General features: G+C 44.7%; 1 protein-coding gene across 1 annotated transcript; it reads left to right on the top strand.

Annotated features, from left to right (window-relative positions):
• Positions 1-318: 318 nt before the first annotated feature.
• Positions 319-23396, top strand: LOC120803573 (segment polarity protein dishevelled homolog DVL-1-like). The gene is made up of 15 exons (XM_040152167.1): positions 319-762; positions 5837-5906; positions 8281-8402; positions 10956-11074; positions 14806-14944; positions 15570-15663; positions 15814-15883; positions 16026-16165; positions 16746-16822; positions 17412-17479; positions 17651-17728; positions 17864-17998; positions 18644-18811; positions 18928-19143; positions 21280-23396. Exons 1-15 carry the CDS (start codon positions 593-595, stop codon positions 21798-21800), a joined length of 2187 nt encoding a protein of 728 aa, XP_040008101.1. The 5' UTR covers positions 319-592; the 3' UTR covers positions 21801-23396.
• The last annotated feature ends 58 nt before the right edge of the window (positions 23397-23454 follow it).

Raw genomic sequence — 23454 nt, 5'->3', positions numbered from 1 at the left:
TTTTTTTAAATAGTCTAAAATGAATTGGACTGAATCGACTTCACGCGTGAGTCGAGGTCCCGCCGCTCGACGCAGTCCGCAGCGGCGAGAGCGATGCGGAGAGGACGGCGTCCGGACCCCACAGGGCCGGTCCGCCGCCTCTTTTGTTCCACCGCCGTGTCCCGTACAGCGCGCCGTACAGTAGGAGCGCCTCGCGCAGGGCGGCCATGCGGGCCCGCGCACAGCCCCGGCACGCCGCTAGATGACAGCACCGTCTTGCCGATTGGCCTGTGAAAAAAATAGCAATAGCAATATTCCCAACTCCATATCGCAAGGATGTGGACTGTCCCTTCCTGTTTTAGTGCCGAGAGAGCCACCGTACCGACTCACACTGGAGCAGGAACACGGGCGCTCATAACGCGATTATGCCTGGATTTTCGCTGCGTTCGTCAGAGACACGGAGCCTCGTTTTCCACCGTGGGTTGCGCGGGTTTGTGTATTAGGGAATGCTGTTATGTTATTCTCCGGGTAACTGGTAACGTAGCAGGCCTGTTTACTGCGCCGCCAGCCCTTGTTCCTTTGCCGTGTCAATGATTGTCCTCCCCTTACTCTCATGGCGGAGACTAAAATAATATATCATATAGACGAGGAGGAGACTCCTTATCTGGTCAAACTGTCCGTTTCGCCCGAGAAAGTCACCCTAGCGGATTTTAAAAATGTCCTCAACAACCGGCCGGTCAATAGCTACAAATTCTTCTTCAAATCGATGGACCAGGATTTTGGGTGAGTGGCCACTGACGCTTGATTATTATTATTATTAGCCCGTTCGTCCGGCTCACTAGCCATTTACTATTGCAGCGTGTGCGTCCAAACAGCTCGTCGCAGGCCGGAATAGGCAACAGCAGACGACGCCGGCTGCAACACGCTGTTACATGTGTGCGAACTGCGGTGCCCTGTCCGTTTTCCAGGCTCCTGGCACCTGCTCGCTATCGCGGGCTGTCCCGACACACGGGTGTGTGAAGTGGGACCAGATCGGTCCAAGGGACCCGATGACGCAGCCCCGCATGTCCCCCCACACGGAGCCAGACTCCCTGCGCCCCGGAGTGGGTCGCACGGCCGGATGGCAATGTGACCGTATTAACCAGGTGGAACATAAATGTCAGTAGCAATGTTGACGGAGAGTCCACATGTTCGGGTTCTCGGGTTTCGTATTGTTTTGTTTTGGTTTCCCCTGTGCCCGGTTATCGGAGCATGCGATGTTCAGCACGGAGCATAAGAAGTGACCGTGTCAAAAAAAAGACCACGGCATTTTCATCCGTTTTCTGATAGACTGGGAAGTTGTCTTCCTTAATGGAGACGCACAAGCTCACGCATAATGGACTGCGGGGGAATCCCCGGGGGGCATAGGACTGCCACAAGCCAGCGATTGCGACTATTGGATGTGCAGTCATGTAATCAATGTTTGCATTCACAGTAGCTGCCCCAGAGGAGGAGATCTGCCAAACAGTACTACATCCTCATAACCCTGTTTTTCTAGGTTCTCTAACAATTGTTCCAATACACGCTGGGTTATTACAGTGAGTGTGGCACCAAAGGTTTCAAGAAGACTGGCTGTGCATGTAGGTTAAATAATGCCCGCTGAAGGGGCACTAGTTTGACATCTCATCCCGTCGTATCTCACAGTCCACTGGCCATTCAGTCAGGTAGGACGTGTAATAAGCGCTATCGAAATTTACTGTGGTCGGGAGGGAGAGAAAGGAGTTGGTTGATCACGGGCAAGATCTTACTACTTTTCTTATGTCGCAGCATCAGTTGTGGAGCCAGACTGGAGGATTTCTAATGCCGCACGACGTGTCGTGTTAAAAGAAGTTTTTTATAAGGAAAATATGGAATATTATTGAAAATGTTATTTTTCACAGTGAATTCTGCCCCAGAAAGGCATAGGAGCTACCCCCGCTATCCACTGGATGCTGGACATTGTAATTAATAGAAGTGTTTCCTCCCTCTTCCTTTTTTCTTTTCACTCGCTGCTCCTCCCTTTGTAATCCCGTCCTGATTTTCAGGAGTCACACGAGGTCTACACAGCTCCTCAGCTCTCTTGGTCAGTGAGATCTACTTTTATCAGGCCTTTGCCGAGAATGACATATTTGTGTCAGTGCCTGTTTCTCATTCCAGTCTGAACAGTCATACATGGGCCCACACACATTAGTATCTAGCGCTGTAATCGCAAACGCGATTGGAGGAAATGCAGAGGCAGGCAGTGTCTATAGAGCCAAACGTCATACATTTCCACTGCAGCCTGACCTTGTGAGGGAAACTGGCTCTTCCTGGTGGCAGGCTAGGCTTGGTGCGCCGCTTTGTCCCCAGCCCCGGCTTCCTGCCTCCCTTGCACTGCAGGCCGGGCTGCTCGCTGGGCCTCAGGTGATCGACAGGCAGATTATGGAAACAAACAAAGCGTGTTTGCTTTCACCACATGGAGACGTGGCTCCATGTCGCTGAACACACCGCTACAGTAGGCCAACTGGCTCCGGCATGTGCATCAACAAAGCATGTTAAATTCGGCCGTGAATCGGACATTGCCACACAACTGTTTTCACACAGGGCCGTTATACACAGTTGATGAAGGCAGCTTCATGAGCGTTCCTGCCTTTGAGTTAAGGTTGAATATTCAGGCTCTGCGAGTGCCGTATGGTACTGGCACAGTATGGAAGCAAACCCAGTCAAAGGCACAGAGGATAGCAGTGCTTTGTGGTAGCCATGCTGGCTGTGATGCATGCACACAGACAGTATGGCTGATGGAGAATTAGCTGGGGAGGAATAAGACTGCTGAGCAGAGAGGGAAAACATCAAATCCCTTGCAGTTATAGACGGCGTTTGAAATGTAAATGAGCAGTCAGTGCAAGGTCCTCTGTAGTAGACCCCCTGCCGTGCAGGAAAAACCAGCCATTTTCTTATGGGATTGCTGAACTACATTTGTGCTGGCCATGTCAGCTCTTTAAGCAATGGCCACACAAATTTGATAAACGGTTTGCCCCCAGAACGCCTCAGCTTACTGCAGTGAACATGCCATTTCAGTTCCCTCTGGAGTCAGTGTAACCGTGGGCTGTGGCATTTTCCGTTCACACAACAGAGCAAAGAAAATTAAACGATCAACGTTTCTTTGTGCACATTTCATACACGAGCCGTTGTCAGTTTTTGTCATTTTTTGCATTCATTCATCAATATTCATAAGACAGGAGGCTAATGGAGGCCGGGTTGTTTTGATGGAGCCCTCTTGGCTTTTTTCGGAGACTTCAAGGTGATGATATGGCGTTTTGTCATTGCCATTGGTGGTGAGTGGGTTTGAGAGCTCACTATAATGCAAGTCACAGAGGCACTGTGGAGCTGAGGAAGCAGCCAAGCTGAAGGTCTGAAAGAAACAGTCTTGTCTGTGTCTCGGAATATAGGAGCTGGAAGGGGGATCTTTCTTCTGCCGAGGAAGTGATGCTAAGCCCCGTGTAGTTAGAGGACAAAAATCTGCAGCTTTTTGCACAAAAGAACTCCTGCTTCACCTCACTTGTTTTTGTTGTTTGAGGATTGTGACAGAATTGAAGGTTATATTCCACTTGAGTCTCATGGCACTAACAAAATGCCCTTGCTGTGATAGTGACAGTACAATATTTGTCTTATAGTGAAATTATGGATAGAAAACAACTTAAACATCTGAACTTTGTTATTATGGTGCTGTGAAAACCACAGGATTACAGTATTAAATGAACCATCAACAGTATGCATGCTATTATAAAGTGTTTTCTACATACAAAGTTTTATCGAGCTGTTTACTCAGTCAGACTCAGTGTCGTATTGAAGTCTATCTATTCACAATCTTATTTGACTACAAATATTTTGCTTCCCTGTTTATAGTATCATTAGCATCAGCCCACCGAAGCCCTTGGACTCATGGCCAGTTTCTCCTGGCAGGCTTCTCCTGCCCCTGGTTTCTGGTTTAGGCTGTAACTACCCAGCCCTCCTCTGTGTCTCGCAGCAAAAACAAACACGTCTAATCTTCCCCAGCTACACAAATATCCCCAGCAGTGGAATATTCAGCGATCACCAGGGTAAATCTTGTGTCACTATCCTGCGAAATCTGTTAAGACCTATTTAAGCTGTCAAGTCCAGGAAGTCAGAACTGTGACAGCAGCCCACACCAGACACATGCTCCTCTAAACAGGGCTTATGGTTTGTTTGCGGGTGTGTGTTTGTGTGTCTGTGCTTGTTAAGCGTTCAGGAGTGGAACTGACAATAACACGCTCCTAATATCAGATGGAGGCTGAGGAGGCGGCAGGCCAAGGGCATTTCACCTCACGTTAAAGACGTCATCTGTTATAGTTGGAGTTTTTCCCTGGTTCTTTTTGGTTTCAGCTCTTTCAACAGACAGAGACATGTTTGAGAGATGTATTTTGCGTGCCGGTTCGGTCAGAAATCTTAAAATACAGTTACATTGGTGAACTTTGTGAGTGGAACAGGCAGCCTTACTTCAGTCAGACAGCGGGAAGAAGAAGCGTCGCTGATATTTCATCTGCCACTCCCACATCCTCACAAGTCACCTTACAGCTGGTCATGCAGCTTGAGAGAGAGGATGCAAACACTTCCTACCTAGCAAGCGGCCAGCAGAGTCAGCCCTTGCCTCCCTCCCTTTTCCTCCCTGAGGTGGAACAGGCCACAGCAGCAGACTCTGTGGTCGTCAGTTCCAGCCACAAGGCTACGTTATCTCCGTCCACCACTCCCAGCAATGCAGCTCCCACAGCAGCAGCGCACACAAAAACAAAACTGGCTTGGCTAATCATTTCAGTAACAGGGAAGTTCTGGCAAACAAGAAGTGGAAAAAAAAAAGCTGTAAAGTCGCTGTCAGAGACACCCCTGCGTAAAATCTTCTTAGGGTTTCCTGCTGCTCTCAAGTCGTGCCTCTCCCTTTTCATGTACTATTTTCAAAGCCAAGAAGCTAATATGAGATCTCCACAGAGTTTCAGATATGCTTGGTCATACAATTTTCTGAGAAAACCCTTTGCAAAAAAAACAAACAACATACACAAAGACATACAGGGAATTATAATGGAAAGTGGTAAATATATCAGGATGTTTCAGCCCCATGTGTGTGTCAGTGTGTAAGGTGTTAAGCCAGCTCATCTCCTACCCCTCAGCAAGCTTCGGGCTTGATCTATGTGACACGAGTCTAGCAGGTGTGGTGACTGCTTGCTGCTGAACTGTGCCCCAGCAGGTCAAAGGGCAACCGGGAGGTATTTTTGTGGGGAATTTACAGCCAAAGCCGAACTCACTGAGGGAGGCTCACGCACTAGATCACTCTATTAATACACGCTCCTGTGCCTTGACGCCCTGTTTTCGCAGCTATGAGGCTTTTACTACCCCAAAACACACACACAACACTACACATCTGTCTACCTACCTACCTACCTATCCACCTATCTCTCTATCTATCTTCAGTGGATCACTGAGAAACACGCACCCCTTTGCAAGTTTACTGTTAGACCCATTCATTAGTGTTTTATGGCCCTATCCTTGCCAGGTTGAGCGCCTTGACAGCCCTTATCATATTATTGTGCTTAGTGTAACTTGACGGACAGCCAAGATGTCCATAAATCACTGAGCTCATTGAGCTTACCTATACTAGCAAAGGTGCAAAGCCGGTTGAAAGGCATGTGGAAAAAGTGACTTAGAAAGCGTGAATGTCTCTCAGTTATGTGTCAGCTATGCTGGGAAGGGAGGTGTCTCCAGGCTGTGCTGTGTTGTTTTGTTGAGCTGACTCCGTGTCCTTCTCCCGCTAGCCTAGCCTGACTGTGTCTGTCTGTCTGTTCCCCAGGGTTGTCAAAGAAGAGATTTCCGATGACAACGCCAAGCTGCCCTGCTTCAACGGGAGAGTAGTGTCCTGGGTAAGTGAGATGGATTGTGCACCCGTGGCGCCCCTCTCTCCTGGCTGCTTGCCTGGTTGTGCAGCCTCAGCTCTAACCAAAGATATGCGGAGCACTCGTGGATCATGTAAATGTAGCCATGTAACGCCTCCACAGAGCTTTTTAAACGCTCTTCACCTTGAGCTCACTGTTCGGCTGCATTGTATAGGTGTGAGTGATTCCTTTTGATATTAAATGTAGCCACTGTTACAGAATACAATCAGAGAGTTTGATACTAAAACAAGAAATCATACCAACTAGCGTAACCTCTCTGATGGAAGTTATTCTGTTGACTTCTGGAGATTTATAGTGTTTTTTAATTATAGAAGATAAACAGAGCCGTGAGACCAGGTTTCACTATTTGAAATCAAATCAATCTGTCATGTTAGAGGAGCATCTACATCTTAATCATTTTTCAGTTATAGGTGACACAAGGTCTTGCTTTATTGCAAATGTTGATGGTAGACTAAGAGCAAGGATGTAGAAATTAGTTTGATAGGCTGTCCATTTATTCTACTCGATGGCTTTCGTCTGTTTTTTTTTTTTTTAACAATCTAGCATATAAATATTATGCTTAATTGATCTCTGTGGGGAAATTAATTATTTTCCTTGCCTTCTTCCACAGGGGAGGTCACAGGTCAGAATCAGCCACACAGTGGTGGCTATAGAGTTGTGAGGGACTGTCTTGCTCAGCGTCGTTTAAGCGTTGGCGATACTATCTAACAACAGCGCTCGAAGCCTGTACATGTGCTTAAATGTGGTCTCACTGTGCCGCACTGCTGCTCAACAGCCAGTTACCCCAAGTTTATGCATCTTTATGTTTCATTCACATTTAGTCCAGCAGGATTATTCTATACTCTACACCCGTGGGCACCCTTTTAATAAAGAGATTTTTTTTTTTCATGGTTGTACCTGTTCATTACAGGTAATTCACAGAGATGTTGTTAAATTCAAATTTTGCACATGAAGTGCCCAATAAGTAGCATTGCTTGATAATGTTATATAGGCAACCTACGAAGTAATTAGTATTGGATCCATCTACAGTGACAAATCTGTACATCGCTTAATCTGACAGTTGTTATTTCTGACTGGTTGAAACTTATGTCAGGCGTGAGATATTATTTCACCAATCTAAGCACGGCATAACAGGGTGTTTACTAACAGGGCTTTTGATATGGTGATTTGGATATGTGCTGTTTTGTTTCTGCAATTTTTATATGTTTGAAACAAATATGAAAATGTAGTTAATGTAAACGTTGCCTAAGTTTTTATGTGGTGAAACTTTATTATATAATTTACAATTAAAGAATGGAAATTAACAAATCATATGGCACCTTTGTCCAACCTTCATGTAGCATAGGGAGGCATCAACCCGATCCAATGTATTGATATCAGATCCCATAGTAACCATATTACTGTACGCGGATCATAATTTTTTTCTTTTTAAAATCAGTATCAGTTACATTTATTAAGTCGCAGCAGGCAGTTCACAGCTCTACAGTAATACCTGGTCACGCGTTACCTTACATAAAATAATCCGATGAGCCCCACACATTGCGTTATACGTAATTTAAATTTGAGAAAAACAGGGCCACTGGTATCGTATCAGTAATCAGTATCAGAGAGAAAAAGTCGCATCGGTGCATCCTTAAAAGTAGGGAGGTATTTTTACGTAATAATACTGTTAAACACTGAAAGAAGCTATTGATATATAAAGCAGTTGTCCATAAATCTGGAGAACCAAGGACCGGAGCATTCTTAGTGTGTTCTGTACAGAAAACCGGGCACAGAACCCAGACACCGAAGGTGATGGAAACTGCAGAGATAATTTCAGTCTTTGAAAAAGCAGCCAACGGGGTTCATTTACGAATCTAGCGACACCATAGTGACACCTGCGAATCCCCAAGCTTGCATTAGAATAATCATGGCCCATACAGTCGTTAGTCTTTCCACGGCTGCCTGCTTTAACCTTCATTATTCTGGCTCAGATGAAAGGAGAGCAGCTATATCTAAGGGTCATTGTACATCATCCTTTGTACTGACACTCAACTTCGTAAAAGCAGTCTGGTCTTTTAAGTTTCCGTGTCGCTTGCTGTGTTTCTCAAGTTGTTTATGCGAAGCCACCAGTCATCTCTAGGCCCCTGCTCTGCATCTCATTTCGTAGCCTTTCCTCATGCACTAGATGTACCTGTCTCTGTGGTACCAACATCACTGAGGTTGTTTTTGATCTTCCCCCTCCACACTATGGGACCTATATCAATCAAAAAAAATATTTATTATTGTTGGTTTTTCTCTCAGAGCTGAATATGTCTGATCCAAAATGAATGTTTCCTTTGCTTCATCTTATCTCTCTCAGCTGGTCCTGGCAGAGAGTGCCCATTCTGATGGAGGATCGCAGTGCACAGAGAGCCATCCAGAACTGCCCCCTCCTCTTGAGAGGACCGGGGGCATCGGAGACTCACGCCCCCCCTCCTTCCAGTAAGTAGGCTGATTACCGCTTGTCATGTATGCACAATTACACACACTTATGCATGTAGGCAGATGCATTCAAGAACGAAATCCTGTGCACCGGGTGACCTTTTTATTTCACAGCATGCCATTTGTGCTCATCAGAATGTGGATTGCTCATCAGAGAGATTAATCACAAGGCTCATATGGTAGGTGTAGGTGGTCTGTACGCCTGTGTGTGAATATGGCATGTGCGAAAGGTTGAGAGTGGTAACATGCATGAGTGAGAGTGGTTTTCCCACTTGTGTGTATGTTCCCTCCCGTCCACTCAACCACGAAGTTTGGCGTGAGTCCCCTCATCTACGTAAATATGATGCATATGCAGCCAGTGCCGCGGATTCTTGAAATAGCCTTCAAAGCATAAACATCTTCAGGCAAATACTGGCACTGAGTGAGGCCCATTGTATTCAGTCACTCAGAGCATTCATCCATACTCGGTTATAAAGGCATATGTGGTTTTAAAAGACATTGGTGCCTAAAAGCTCCAAAATGGAGATTTTTTTTCGAGAGCCGGATTACAGTTACCTGAGCCCTGACTTTGACTTCAAACTGGTAAATTAAAGAATATCACTGCACTTGCTAAGGAGAAGTCCCAAGATAAATATAGCTGTAAGGGCCGGGGGCAGTGGGGGCGAGAGTTGTTGCCATTACAGCACTGGCGCAATATGGCTGGGGCTCTATATTGAGAACAAGCAATCTGTCAAGTGTATCTCTTTATCCAGTGTTTGACATCTCAGCTCGCTTTTGCCCTCTATGGGCTGCTCCCTGCTGTTTGGCTGTCAGCTCTCCTGATGATTTTATTGTTCCCGGCCTGCTCTCACTAGGACTACTGCCACCTTGTGGAGTGCAACAAAAGTGTGCCAGTTCCCTTACCCCCACGTCATTTCCCCCCCCCCTCCCTCACTCTCTCTTTCTGTTTCCCTCTTCGTGTCAGACAGGCAGGCCTTTCTTTCAGACAAACAGCGTGGTGGATTTCCTATAGCGAACCTTCTCTCTTTCTGAAATGAATTCAGACTTCCACCTTTTACTGCTCTAGAATAAATAGCTAGAATATTATTACCGCTTCATTTTCTCTTTGTGCTTTATTCATGCATTTCATGTGTTTGCCGGCATGAATGGCTCTATTTGATGAGCACACAGAATAGGTGTTTTGGGCTGAGAGTGGACTCAACTGATGTGCTTCTGCCTGGTAATCCGGATCAACTGACATTAAAAGCACCCATCTCTGTTTCCCAAGGAGGGGGGGGGGGCGGATTGGCAGCAATGAAAGGGGGTGGTGGTGGTGTTCATTGGTTCACAGCTGCAGCCTAGCGCCTTGGATAATCTCCCGCCCCGATCAGCAGACCGGCCGCTCTGCTGGTCGACAGCCATTGACAGCCTGACGGAGAGGCAGTCACCACCACATCAATCAGCGCAGTTTCCCAGTCACTATCAATAGAAATGCATTCAAACTATGCATCTTCAGTGATATTTGCATACATGCGCCGACCTGTTCTGGCGTAGCCTGGCCCAGGTGCACCCATTAGTACTCCGTAGCAGAAGTGTGTAAGCATGCCTCGTTGAACACTTTATCCCGCTGAGTGAACACAGCAGACACAGCATTCTGTCTGCTGTGCTGTTTTTAATTTGCATTGATCATGCACACATTGCCACTGAGGTGTTTGAGAACATTTTTTTAAACCACTCCAGGATGATGAATTTATTTTAAACCCTATTTTGTTCTGTTTATACAATATGAATATGACACTGTTTACATAGGAGCACTGGCATTTGAGCGTGAATGAGTGCGCATGAATGCATGAAGGCAAGCGTGATTATCTATGCAGGTTCAAGGTACATGTTGCACACATGTCTAAGTGTGTGTGACAGACTGACAGGATTGCATAGCGTTCTCACCAGCCTCAGGTTTCCTAGGTGCCTGCTAGCTGTGTAAGTCCCCTTAACCCTGGTGCCTGAGGCCACAGCGTCCCCAGCCCTCTGACAGAATAACAATCTGCCCTCCAGCCCCTCCAGAACCCCCAGACTCCTCTCAGAACCCAAGTTCACAGGCCGGCTTATTGCTCAGCCCATACCTGATCTACCACTTCTCGCTTTTTTATGCGATCTGTCGTTCTCCCCTCTCTGTCTCTCCCCCAATCATGCTTCAAGCACCATCTGGGCTTTCAATAGGTCTCATTAATGCAAGTGTTGTCCAGAATGGCTCCCTCTCAGGGTATCTGGTCATTAATGACACTTAGTGAAAAACACATCACATACCGTAGAACAATGAAACTGCTATTTTGGCCAAAGGATCGAATGTGAAACGGAGCCATAATATGAGCTCCATATTTCCCTAAGCTGAATGGCAGGCAAACTGATATTCTGACAGAAAGAAGTATATTGTAGCTGGGGATTGTGTTTCAGGAGTGTTGGTCACAGGCTGGCTAGAGAGTTAATTTGAAAGACTTTCTGTGAGAGAGACAGAATGTGCGTTTTGTACATCATCATGAATCTAACTGAAGTTTTCTGATGTGTGTGTTGCAGCGCCAATGCGGTGAGCAGTCGAGATGGCCTGGACACCGAGACGGGCACAGAGTCTCTCCTGAGCCACCGCAGGGAGCGAGAGAGAGAGCGCGCGCGGAGGAGAGTTCGAGAAACTGAGCGTGAGTATTATCAGCTAGGAACAGATGGATCCTTAAAATGCAATTATCCTGTCCTTTCGAAGTTACTCCATTTCAGTGCCTCTTACCCAACACTTAAAATTCCTACTCTGCACACGTCTCTCATCCCCTAAAAAAAAAAAAAAAAAAGGGGAAAAAATAGACATGTATGAAAATGTACTTAGGGATCCCATGGTGTGTGGTGAACTTTAGATATATCAGACCAAGAAACACAGATATCCAAATTCTCAGAAGAGTAAAGAAAGCAAGAAGTGAACAAGTTCACCGGCTGTTTTCCACTTGGTGGTCACAGTACAATCTTGTACAAGGACCGTGTCAGTGGACACTGGTGTTTTGCAAAATAGCAGAAAATATCCGTTTCAGCTATTGTTAAGATATAAATCCTGCTATTCACAGTCTGCCTGGAAATGAAATTGTTAGGATCTTGATCTTAAAAGTCCCTGAGAACCGTTATCGAGCGCGAACATATCTGTTTCATTGTTTTGGCATTTGACTGAAACATATTCTATCAATTTCACTTTGGTTGGAGGAGGAGTGCTTTTCCCCTGATCCTTCAGAAGTACTGCCCTGCCTGCTTTACAGCCTCTATTTTTAATATGAGAGCCTGACAGGCGGCATCACATGTCTGCACTGTTCACAACAGAGAACAGTGTATGCTGGTGCTGCAGGAAAAGGTGTGTTTTGTTATCAGCATAATCAAACCGGTAATATTTTGAGATATCAGCTTCATTCTAGTCCCGTCCTTGCCACACAGAGATTTTGGCAACATTAGTTGGTTTTATGGCAGGAAGTAATAAAGAAGCAGCTTCTGATGTTCACAGTCTGCTGTTGTTTTTACTCACAGCAAAGCCAGTTGTCTCTCTCTCTGTCTCTCCTCCCCTCGTCCTCTCTTCACAGCAAGCCTGGCTCTTTGTATCCTGCGCTCCAGGCTCATTAACCACATACTCATTAATTTATGTGGCGCAATTAGTATCACAGAGTACGGCATCAGGTTGGGGTTGTAGGAAGAGCTGTAACTGTCTCACATGCTAGAAACTGATTTAACTTTATTCCAGCAGAATAACTGCATAATCACGTCCATTGATTTCATCATGATCAAAGTCCTGGGCATCTTGTGACAGTGCTTTTATTTCGATTTGGCTCAGGACATGTTTTTGGCACTCACCACGTCAGATCCACTGTTGGTAACTGACAATTGCACATCTGTTGTTTAGTGGGGGATGAGGAAATACCTCAAGTCTAATGAACTTTGCATCTGTCTTCAGTCCTCCTCTGTGCTTACTGACCTCAACACAAATCAGACACTATTTCACAGACGACAGAAAAAAGAGAATTACTTAAGGATCACCTCTGTCGTACTCCTGTATTCCTCTCCCTCTGACACACACATGCGGTCCCTCTTTCTCTGTCTCCCTCATCTCGTATCTCCTTGCCTGTTAGTTTGTCATCTCTAATTAAATGAAACCATTGGGGGAGTTGGGTGTGTCCCTTGTGGTCTACCGGCAGTTTCGTGGCTCATAAATCTAGCAAGCGAGACACAATGAAATGTAATTCAGTTGGGTTCAGTGCTTGCTTTTACAATCACATGGCCAGAATGCAAAGGCACATAAAGTTGGAGCCAGTGGCCCCGCCTCCTTACCTCGCTGCCTGCAGCATAGGCAGCAGCAGGAATTCCCCTGTCACTTTATACACACGCTTCAAGTGATTCTGTCTCTGTGTAGAATGCTCACGGTTTTACAGTGCGCAGCACTGGTAAACACATCCCTCGTTATTTTCCGTCCGCACCGGAGTGTTTGGGAATGAGTGGATGAATAATGTAGCAGTTGAAAATTTTAGGGGTGAACAGGTGTAAGACCCTTAGGGCAGTATGGAGTTATGGGATATGATCGGTTTCGAAGACGCCAGGTGCTGTGGATCTTAACCTGTCGTAAGACAAGACTCTAATAACACCGTAGCAGAGAACATTTAATACACGAAAACCAAAAAAAAAAAAAGCACAGCCACTACATTAAGCATTATGCTGTTCAGTGCTGCCGGGATTTCAAGGTTGAGGTCAAAGAAGACATGGCTAAGCCAGAGCGCTTATCCTCGTGTTAAAGTATTAACACAAAGCACAAAAACATCTGGTGAACTTAAAACCGTCCTCGGTTATGATAAAGTTTCTTAAAATCATGTTTTGTGATGCATTGCCGCTGCAATGCAAGTATTTCGTTTTTTAATAACCTGTTGGTGTTTACACCTTAGGCAGTGATGGGAGAGGACAGCGCATCATCTCAAATCCCATATTGTCTCTCTCTGTTTTGGAGAACACCATCATCTGATTGGTCAGAGACAGATTACCAGTCATTCTATAGTTGCGTGCCACGGGAGGGAGGGAGGAGGCAATGCTTTCTCCTGACTCTCAGCTCAATTTCTCTGTGCATCGGATGAGAGCCCACTGTTGTCTGTGGTGAGAGGGATCTGTTGTGCTATGTCCGTGGAATCTGACATTTGAAGACTTTACATGTAATGGTGATCTTCATTTTGTGGTTAGTTTAATGCAGGTGATTTTTTCCATCATTCTAAGGTGATTATCGAAAGTTGGTTAAAATAGGAGGGCTCTTGTTTTGCATTGAAGAGACAGTTTTATTTCGTTGTTGTAAGCAAATACAGGGTGAGGTTGTTTATGTAATGTAATGTTACCCACCAGTAGAGAAATTATCAATTTAAATTGTTTCATCGACTTTTAACTGATGAGTGCATTATCTGTTAATTATTTGCTTTAAAATGACACAACTTTTTAAAAGGTCAGAAATACATGATGTCTAACTCTGTACTCACTTCTTGTTTTCGTACTCGCCACCCTTCACAGAGTATCTTTATGCTGAATTTATTATTATTCTATTCTATTGTAGATAAGCTGTGAAGCCCGTCGGCAGCCGGCCAGTTGGCAGACACCGTCTGGGGCTCGGGCCGGGCTTTAGAGAAAGACTAGCACAGACGGAGCAGAGCACAAAGACACAGATTTCAGTCTGACTTGCTGAACGTGCACACTTGTGTTTCTTGTTTTCTCTGGTGTGGCAGTCATCGGAGCGTGGGAGGAAATATGTTTGAGTGAATAATCTCATTGGATGTCATGTCCCTCTGCTGATTGAGTGCCTGAGTGCAGTAGCTCAGCTTTCAGAAGAGCACCTTCTGGGCGGAGCTCGCGATGGGAACTCCCGCACTGCTTGAATGTTTTGCTTGCTCTTGGCAAATGCGCCGGCTGCCACGCCCTCTCCGCCTTATGAGACCTTTCCAACCAATCCGCTGTTACCCTGAGACAGCACCACCTCACTGGCAATGTATGTATGGAGATGGACAGGGTGGTCGTACTCTGCTGGGAATTTTGCTATTTGGGGCCCGGCTTTGTCTTATCTTTCTGATAGGATGTGAATTAAGGCAGAGCTGTGTACAGTAAAGGCACTATATTGAAAATAAATGTCAAATAGCTGCATTCATTTTTGTATGATTATTCCTTTTTTTTTCAAACCAGAGTAATTTTTGATGATTTATGTTATTCCACCACTCTCAATCTAATGTGAGGTGTGATTGAAATCCCACTTCTGCTTTTCAGTTCATGTTTTCATTGAGGACAAAAACCCCGGTCGCTTCCTCTCATTCTGATCTGACCCCACAGCGAGCAGTGTGACCTCCCGTCTGACTCACTGCTGCTCTGCTCTTTCTCCCTCCAGTCCCTCGCATCAACGGTCACTCTAAATCGGAGCGCACTGCGAGAGACTCAGCCATGGGTTACGACAGCGCCTCGGTAATGAGCAGCGAGCTGGAGTCCAGCTCATTTGTTGACAGTGAAGAAGATGAGGATGCTAGCAGGTAACATACTACTTCACATCAAAATTTATCTGGGCTACATCCACACTCTTAAATCAATAGCTTTGGCTTGTTTCTGAAACTGTATCTGTTGTTTTTCAGTTAATAAAAAAAACAGAAACCCCTAATACAATACAGTATGTCTGCAGTAAATGCTATTTCTGTGTGTGTTATTCCTTGAAACTCTCTCAAGTGTTGCTTCAGTGCCACAGATACTTTTAGGTTGTAGTAGGTTACAATCATTTTTGAGACTTTTTTGCTTGACATATTATGTATTTTTGCATTGGCTGTGGCTGAACCCTCAGCAATTCAGGCTACATCTACATTAAATAACAAGAAGGGAATCATATTCACTTACATATCCATTAGCAGCACAGTACATGTCATGTTTGTCAGATTCTTTCAAAATAAAAAAGCAAAATAAAGCAAATTGCAGACAATGAAAAATTATGTTGTAAATGCAGTTTGCAATCAGAATAACACTTAACAGCACTGCAAACCTCAGGTATCAAAAAAAGTAAAGTGTTGTATTGCAAATATTTTCTTTTATTTACTTTTTTCCCCCTTCTTATTCTAATATCCTACCCTTTCTATATCATTATTATCCATCTCTCCTTCTGCATTTCAGACTCAGCAGCTCCACCGAACAGAGCTCCTCTTCACAGCTGATGCGCAGACACAAGCGCCGCAGACGGAGGCACAAAGTGGCGAAGATCGACCGGGTGAGCAACTCCGAGACGCATTGCTGCCCCTGCTGAAATTGAAATTGACATTGAGGGCGAGAAACAGATGAGGGAGCTGATTGATCTAGACGTTATGCCACTTTGACTATACTTCGCTTCACTTATTGTGTCCCCTTCATGCTTTTCCAGTCTTCATCCTTCAGCAGTATCACAGACTCCACTATGAGCCTCAACATTATCACCGTCACACTCAACATGGGTATACCTTATACTTCCATGACTATGATGTTTATATCAGAATCTGATATATAATTTTTAATGTACTGTATATGCATGACTATTAGAATGTTTGTTAGATGTGATACTGTGCTCTTAGTCATTCCCTGTTTTCTCCCTGACAGAGAAGTACAACTTTTTGGGTATCAGTATTGTTGGTCAGAGCAATGACCGGGGCGATGGCGGCATCTACATCGGCTCTATCATGAAGGGAGGAGCTGTGGCTGCGGACGGCAGAATAGAGCCTGGAGACATGCTCCTCCAGGTACACCAGCAGATGTTTCCAGTTTTACAAATTCTCATTCAACATTTGGAATTTTTTTTTCATCATGCATTTCTGTGGTAAATATCAGTGTAAATATCAGTGTTTTAACACCTCTGCTGCCACTGTTTTAAGTGTGAAAGCTGAACACAAAGAGATCACTGTATTTCTATCTGTGGCTTTGTAGATTATTCAAAACCACTTCCGTTACTAGGCTCTTCCGTGAAAGTTGTAATTCTGCCTCTCCTTTTCCTTCCTGTTATTGCCTCTCTTTTTATCTCCGTGCGGCAGAGCTGTGTCTCCACCCACTACAAAACACACGATGCTTGATTTCAACTTGTTATTGCAACAACATTCACAATTTATTTTTTACTTTGACTGTGTATCCCAAAGTATTTTAGGATTTGCAGGCATCTGAAGCCCTAGGAGCACAGCAGAGATTAATGTGTGCACAGTGTATAAACACATTTTAGTCCTCTGCAGAGCGTCAAAGTAATGATTCAGTACTGAAAACACAATGTATAATTAAGGTATGTAATTTGATATATTAATTTATGTGGTTTTTTTTTTGTCTGTCAATCAGGTGAATGACGTAAACTTTGAGAATATGAGCAATGACGACGCTGTGAGGATTCTCAGAGAGATTGTCTCGAAAACTGGGTAAGACCGTTAAACTTGCAGGACCAAATTGCGGCTATTTAACTCTCAGCTGCGGATTGAGAGCATAACGTACTGTATGTATGTTTCTAGAATTGGTGACTTTTCAGACCTCTCTTTGTGACTTATGGTAAATCAACCTAGTGACTTTGAGATCATCTACTTTCCTGCCTTGCTCACCTGCTGGTTATGCAAGTTTAGAGCAAGCCTTTACAGTACGTACAATACTGTACACACTAAGGCTCTAGGGTATGAACATGCAGATTATCTTGTGGTGTAGACTTGCGTTGACTTGTGGTAAGTACAGTCCACTGAAAACAGTGACCTGATCAATAAGATGAGCATGAAACAGAAGAACTGACAGATACAGGTCAGCAATTTCACACTTTTGACAGCTGTGTGGTACCAAGTAATGCGGTTGATAATGTTTAGTAGACACTAATCTGTTCATTCCTGTCTGTTGCATTATTATGGCTAAACCAAACTTTGTCTTTGGTCTTTAAAAGACTTATATTATATTCATAGCATATATCTTTATATTTTATTTTCTATATTCATTATTTACACTTATTTTTTATATATTCTTCTCCAGTCCTATTAGTCTTACTGTTGCCAAATGTTGGGACCCGTCTCCACGAAGCTACTTCACCATCCCTCGTGGTAAGACAAACACTAGGGCTCTTTCGCAATCACATGGATACATAGCTAACTCTCCATAGCAAACACATACTTCACCAGATCAGACTTATTGGTATTACATTTGGAGCAGTGTAACTGATGCCATGTCCCAAAGGCTGAACTGGAAGATGGTCAAATTGTATCATTTTTCAGCCGAACCAGTGAGACCGATTGACCCTGCAGCCTGGATTTCACACACCACCGCCCTGACAGGACCTTACCCGCACTACGGTAAAAACAACCATCCACAGCCTCTGTCACACCGTGAAACATCCTTTCTGTAGTAATTATGATAACCTTACAACATTTAAACCGTTCAAAAGTTCTGCTTGTCAATATTGTGTCAAAACTCTTCTCCCATCCCAGAGTTTGATGACTTGCCTCTATCTGCAAGTAAAACAGACATGGCGACCATTGTCAAGGTGATGCAGTTGCCTGACTCTGGCCTAGAGATTCGAGACAGGATGTGGCTGAAGATCACCATCGCCAATGCTGTGATTGGTGAGAAACGCTTAGCTGGGCGTGCATGCACAAAACTAAAAGCAACACTTTGTTTCTTGTAGACAAAAACTGGGAGTTTGAGTTTATTTATTTTTGACTAATTTACTGTGAATAATGCATGTAGGCTGGAGACATACACTAGTCCGTGTTGTTTGCATACTGCACTGAACCTTGGTGCCGTGTATGAACATAAATGCCCCAGTTACTCTTTAAAACTAACATCCAAAAAAGAGGAATAAATAAATGTAGGCGTTAATTGGCAATTCCTAAAGAGCGCAAAGTTAAAATAGAAATGCGAAATTTAAAACAGATATTCTGAAAATGATTAAATCTAAGAAGCATTAACCTAAATTTTTTTTTTCCAATCAAGTGCAACATATTCAAGCAAGTTTTAGTTGTTTTTTTTTTAACCAAAAAAATCAAAGTGTGAGGATCGAAAAGTATCATACATAGTTTTGGCATTAATGGCAGTAACTTTATTCAAAGTTCTTGCAACAATGTACTGCTTGTCTAACTGTAGCCACTGTGGTCACCGTGGCTCTTGTGCATATCACCAGTATTTTTAGCATCTGCTCAAAACATTAGAGCAGGAGCCTACATGTCTGTGTGTGTGTGTGTGTGTGTGTGTGTTTGTTGCTGTGTCAGGTGCTGACGTGGTAGACTGGCTTTACTCAAGAGTGGAAGGATTCAAGGACCGGCGTGATGCGAGGAAGTATGCGAGCAGTCTGCTGAAACATGGCTACCTTAGACACACCGTCAACAAGATCACCTTCTCCGAACAGTGCTACTATACCTTTGGGGACCTCTGCCAAAGTACAGCGGCTTCTCTCAGTTTGTCAATATGGCATCTGTATGTGCGTGGCTTTTTTTATGAATAGAAGGATTGTACTAAATCTCTCCCTCTCTGGTTCTGTTTCCTCTCCAATAAGACATGGCATCACTTAATTTAAATGAGGGATCCAGTGGCGGAGGCTCGGAGCAGGACACTTTGGCACCTCTCCCTCCCACCAGCAACCCCTGGCCCCTGGGCGGGCAGCCATTCCCCTACCCTCCCTTTCCCTCCGCACCCCCCAGCTTCCCGCCAGGATACTCAGACCCGTGCCACAGTTTCCACAGTGGGAGCGCAGGCAGCCAGCACAGCGAGGGTGAGCAATGTGAAGGAGGCGCAAGACGGGCCCTTGAGTTTTCCATTAGCCTTTCATTGATTAATGTGATAATTTGACTCAACACGCAACATGAAATTATCCCTGAGTATTCCTGACAAATGATGTCAGTATTAACAAATCTCTGACTCATGCTAATGTTAGCTTTTCTTGCTCACTGAGCAGAAAGTTGACATTGGACTGCATTTTTATCAATATAATTATGTGTATTCTAAAACACGTCCTGTATTGTCAAGGTCAATCATGAGCATCTTGAGTCATGCAGCGGACAGCTCTGCAGTACTGGGTGTGTACTCAAAAAGACAATCTGATCAACCATGTGGTTACAGATCACCAGCTTGAAATGATCATAACCAAATCCATCCCTCTCCATCAGTTCTCGACAGATCTTTTGTTTTCATTTTGAATCCAAACGTGACAGTGCTTTGTGTGGCTGCTGCATGGTTTTTGATATCCGCATCGGGGGAGAGTGGAGAACAAGGGGGTTTTATACCTTATTGGGTGGCTGTGACAATGTGGCAGTAGCATACATTTGAAACCAGGGAGGTCCAGACGGATAAAGATAAGTTTCATGTTACCATCTCTTAGTCTAATTTTCATTGTTTTGAGCGATTCATCCAGACATCGTCATGTCTTACTTTCGGCTGGTTGTCATTCTTTCAGTTGGGTAATCAGCAACCTTTGGATGGACAGAGATGACAAAGACTAGTCATGAGATGTGTTTTTTATGAATTAAAGTTGTAGTTTTGTTTCTTTTGGCACTTCCAAACAAGTGTTTCGTAGGTAACGATGTGGCTGCCTGCTTATTTGAATGTGTGCATGTGTGCATTTTTGAGAGGCAGTTTCTGAATTAAGTGAAGATTTTTTTTTTTTTTAGTCGGGTGACAAGAACAGGACCAATAACAGCATTGGGTGTAATCCAAGTTATGGGCCAGATGTAGGAGGGTACATTAGGTAGTGTGGGAGGTGTGTGTAATTCTGTTGTTCCCTCTGTTTCTGCTGGGCAACGGTAGACTGAAGGAGGAGGTAGTCCCAGGACACTGGGGGAACCGGTAAGCCTGCTAACCCCCTCTCCTCCTCTGCTGCTCTCTTTCTTCTTTCTCTGTCTCTCCATTGATCCTCTCAATTCTTGTTCTGTTCCTCCTCTCTTTCTCTTGTGCTCAACATTCTCCACTTATCATACCGAAGCTTTAAGGTTTTTTTTTTTGTTTTTCTTCCTTCGGCCGTCCCATGCGTCTTCCTTCGTCCGTTCGTATCCTGTGTGTGACTGTCCTGACAGTCCATTCTCCCTCTCTGCACCTCTGGGCATGCATTTGTACTGTGCTGGGAGGTGCATGACGCAGGATGATCACTCCAAGGCTTGTGCTATCATTCCCACTGACAGAGGGCGATCATGCACCACTTTACCCAGTACTGTTGGGCTCATTGCAGAAGAGGAGGTGTGGAATGTTTGATTTTACAACAGTGTGGTACACCTCCATCAGTATGATGCCACCAGTGTGCATTGCCACCACTGAGACATGACACTAACCTACTTTTAAAACCAAACCGACAATGAGAATATGGTAACTTTCTTCAAATCTGTTGTATAATTCTGTATTATCCACAAAGTGCTGTGCAGCAGTGTCTATGTGATGCAGGTGTATCATGTTGATATTTCTAATCTGTGAATGTTTCAGTGTTTGTATGAACATCAGATGAAGCCCATGGGATGAGTTGCCGCAGGTGGAACTTGGGGGAAAAAAACCTTTGAGATGATCATGTTTGCCCTTGACTGTTGAATCTTGGTAGATTGCATAAGAAAAGAACTAGTCACACCTTAAACAAAGTACAGCAATGTATCCAATAACATTGATAAATTTTACTGTATATTGTACAAGAGATTATCTTTCTCCTAATACCAGGTTGTCTGATGTATGATGTCTGAAGCAGTTCATGCTTTTACAGTATATTTGTTTAATGTGTGACCTTCTGCCTCCATGTCAATCAGTGGCAAAACCAGCTGGTTCTAAATCAGCTGTAGCTGATGAGTTGGAGCTGCTTACTGGGTATTTATTGTTAAGTGTACTTGTACCGGAGGAGGCCAAGCTAAAATGTTGCCCCCCCTCCTCTCAACAGGAAGCCGAAGCAGTGGATCCAACCCCAGCGCGGGAAAAGGTAGACGCTCCTCCCCACAGGAGAAGGGTCAAAGGTCAACATGCAGCGAATCAGAGCCTGGCATCCGTGGAGGGAGGCGCGGCGACAGATCCGCCAGCCAAATGAGCCATCACAGCCATGCCGTCTCCAGTCACAGTCACGCTCGATCAAATTTCAGTCACAGTGTGTCACACAGGAGCCATTCTCAATCACAGAACAGCCACCCCTCCTTCACCTACAGCCACGCCCCGTTTACCCAGCAAGGGCCAGGTTCCTGTGCCCAGAGCGAGCGAAGCCATGCCTCCTCCTACGGCCCCCCAGGCTTGCCTCCTCCTTATTGTCTGGCCCGCCTGGCCCCCAAGACCGCAGTCAGCAGCAGCACGCCCCCTGGAGCCCCTCCCGGGAGAGAGTTGGCAGCCGTTCCTCCCGAGCTCACTGCCAGCCGCCAGTCCTTCCAGCATGCTATGGGCAATCCCTGTGAGTTCTTTGTTGACATCATGTGACAGGACAGTGCCTTTAAAACTCATCGAGCACAAAACTATTTTTCCCTTAATCCACCCAAGCCCTCCTCTCTTTCATCCCAATCTTTTTCCTCTAACTGTTTCTAAGTTCAGAATGTAGACACTGACTGGCCCTTTACCTACCCCCCTGCTATCTCTCTGTCCCTCTGATGTCCACGCAAAGGACTACAGGCAGCGAGAGCACAACAGGAGGGAGTCCTCTCACACATAAAAACACAGGTCCTCTGTGGCTGAAAACCCTCTTTTGTATTGACGTGACGTGTACAGTTTGTGAAACGTGAGGTGTATTCAGTGTGGTGATTCTTTAAAGCTGCCCTGCAGACCTTTTCTCGGGAGTGTGTACTCTACGTAGGATCATTTCTGTTCTGCAAGACCCTTAAGCTGACTGGGCCTGGATCTCAATCCCCCAGACCCAGACCGACACCTACAGCCCGCACTTAAGAGCTTTCTTCTGGGCCTATAACTTGGACTGGATCTCCTGACTCATATCTGTGCGTACTGATAAAATTTAGCTCGTTGCACCAAACTTGTGGCCCCATTTCCTTTACGCTGTGGCACCGCCACCAGCTTATTTAGGCTCTTACCTGCCAACTAGTAAACGCTAACCTTGATCAGTTCATGAACCGTGGATTTCTTCAACTACATAAGGGAGGCCCTGTAGCCAGCCTATAGCTTAACTAGGCTGCACATTGCATGACTGTCTCAACTGCTTTAAAGAAAAGAAATTTTATGACATTTTCTTCAGAGTGTTACCATTATTGGGGGAGGGGTTACCTCTTGCCAGTGTTCTAACGGAAGAATCCATACACTGGATGATTTTTGTGATGTTATTTATGTGATCATGTTGCATTAATGGTGTCATACATTGTCTACTACGGCTGACTGACAGACAATCAGACATCCCCCCTTTGTGAATCAGTGGCCAGTTGCCACTGTCCTAGCTGTGCTTTGTCGAATGTATCATTATTCCTGTCAGTGATTAAACCCTGACACTCTTAACACTTTGGTTTAAACACTTTTAAGTAAGCAAATCAACTTACAAACAGGATTGCAAACAGTGAACATCCACCGCAGCAGTGAAAGCAAACTCAAAGGGTTGACATGAGATAAAGCGGTTTGCTGAGAGCATCATTGTTGTCTCCTTCGTAGCGAGTGTGAGCTTCGATAAAAGTCAGTAAGATTAAAGCCAAAGCCGCACATTGTGTGATGGATATTTAGAAGCTGTCTGTGATGATAGCCACGCTATGGTTATCATCAGACACTTCTCATTTTAAAACTTCAAAGTAACTTCAAGGGGAATCCTGGCCTTCAGACTCTGATATCCTTGCCAAACAACGGCAAACCCCTGTTGTATCTACCTAAAATATAGTTACAAGAGGGAAATAACACACATGCACACACACACACACACACACACACACACACACACACACACACACACACACACACACACACACACACACACACTAGTTTTATGAGCACTTTTCCATTTTGTCTCTCCCTCCCTTTAGTATGAAACACTGTTTGCAATCAAAGCTTTCTCTTTAATTTTGTTTCTTTACAAAAGAAGAATAAATTGTACATAGAAATTTATTATATATATGAATAAAAATATATATGTTCAAAATTTTGTTGC

Source organism: Xiphias gladius, chromosome 18 (genome assembly GCF_016859285.1).
Source record: "Xiphias gladius isolate SHS-SW01 ecotype Sanya breed wild chromosome 18, ASM1685928v1, whole genome shotgun sequence".
Classification (NCBI taxonomy): domain Eukaryota; kingdom Metazoa; phylum Chordata; class Actinopteri; order Istiophoriformes; family Xiphiidae; genus Xiphias; species Xiphias gladius.
Note: the sequence above shows the minus strand (reverse complement) of the source record. Positions and strands in the feature narration are given on the sequence as shown.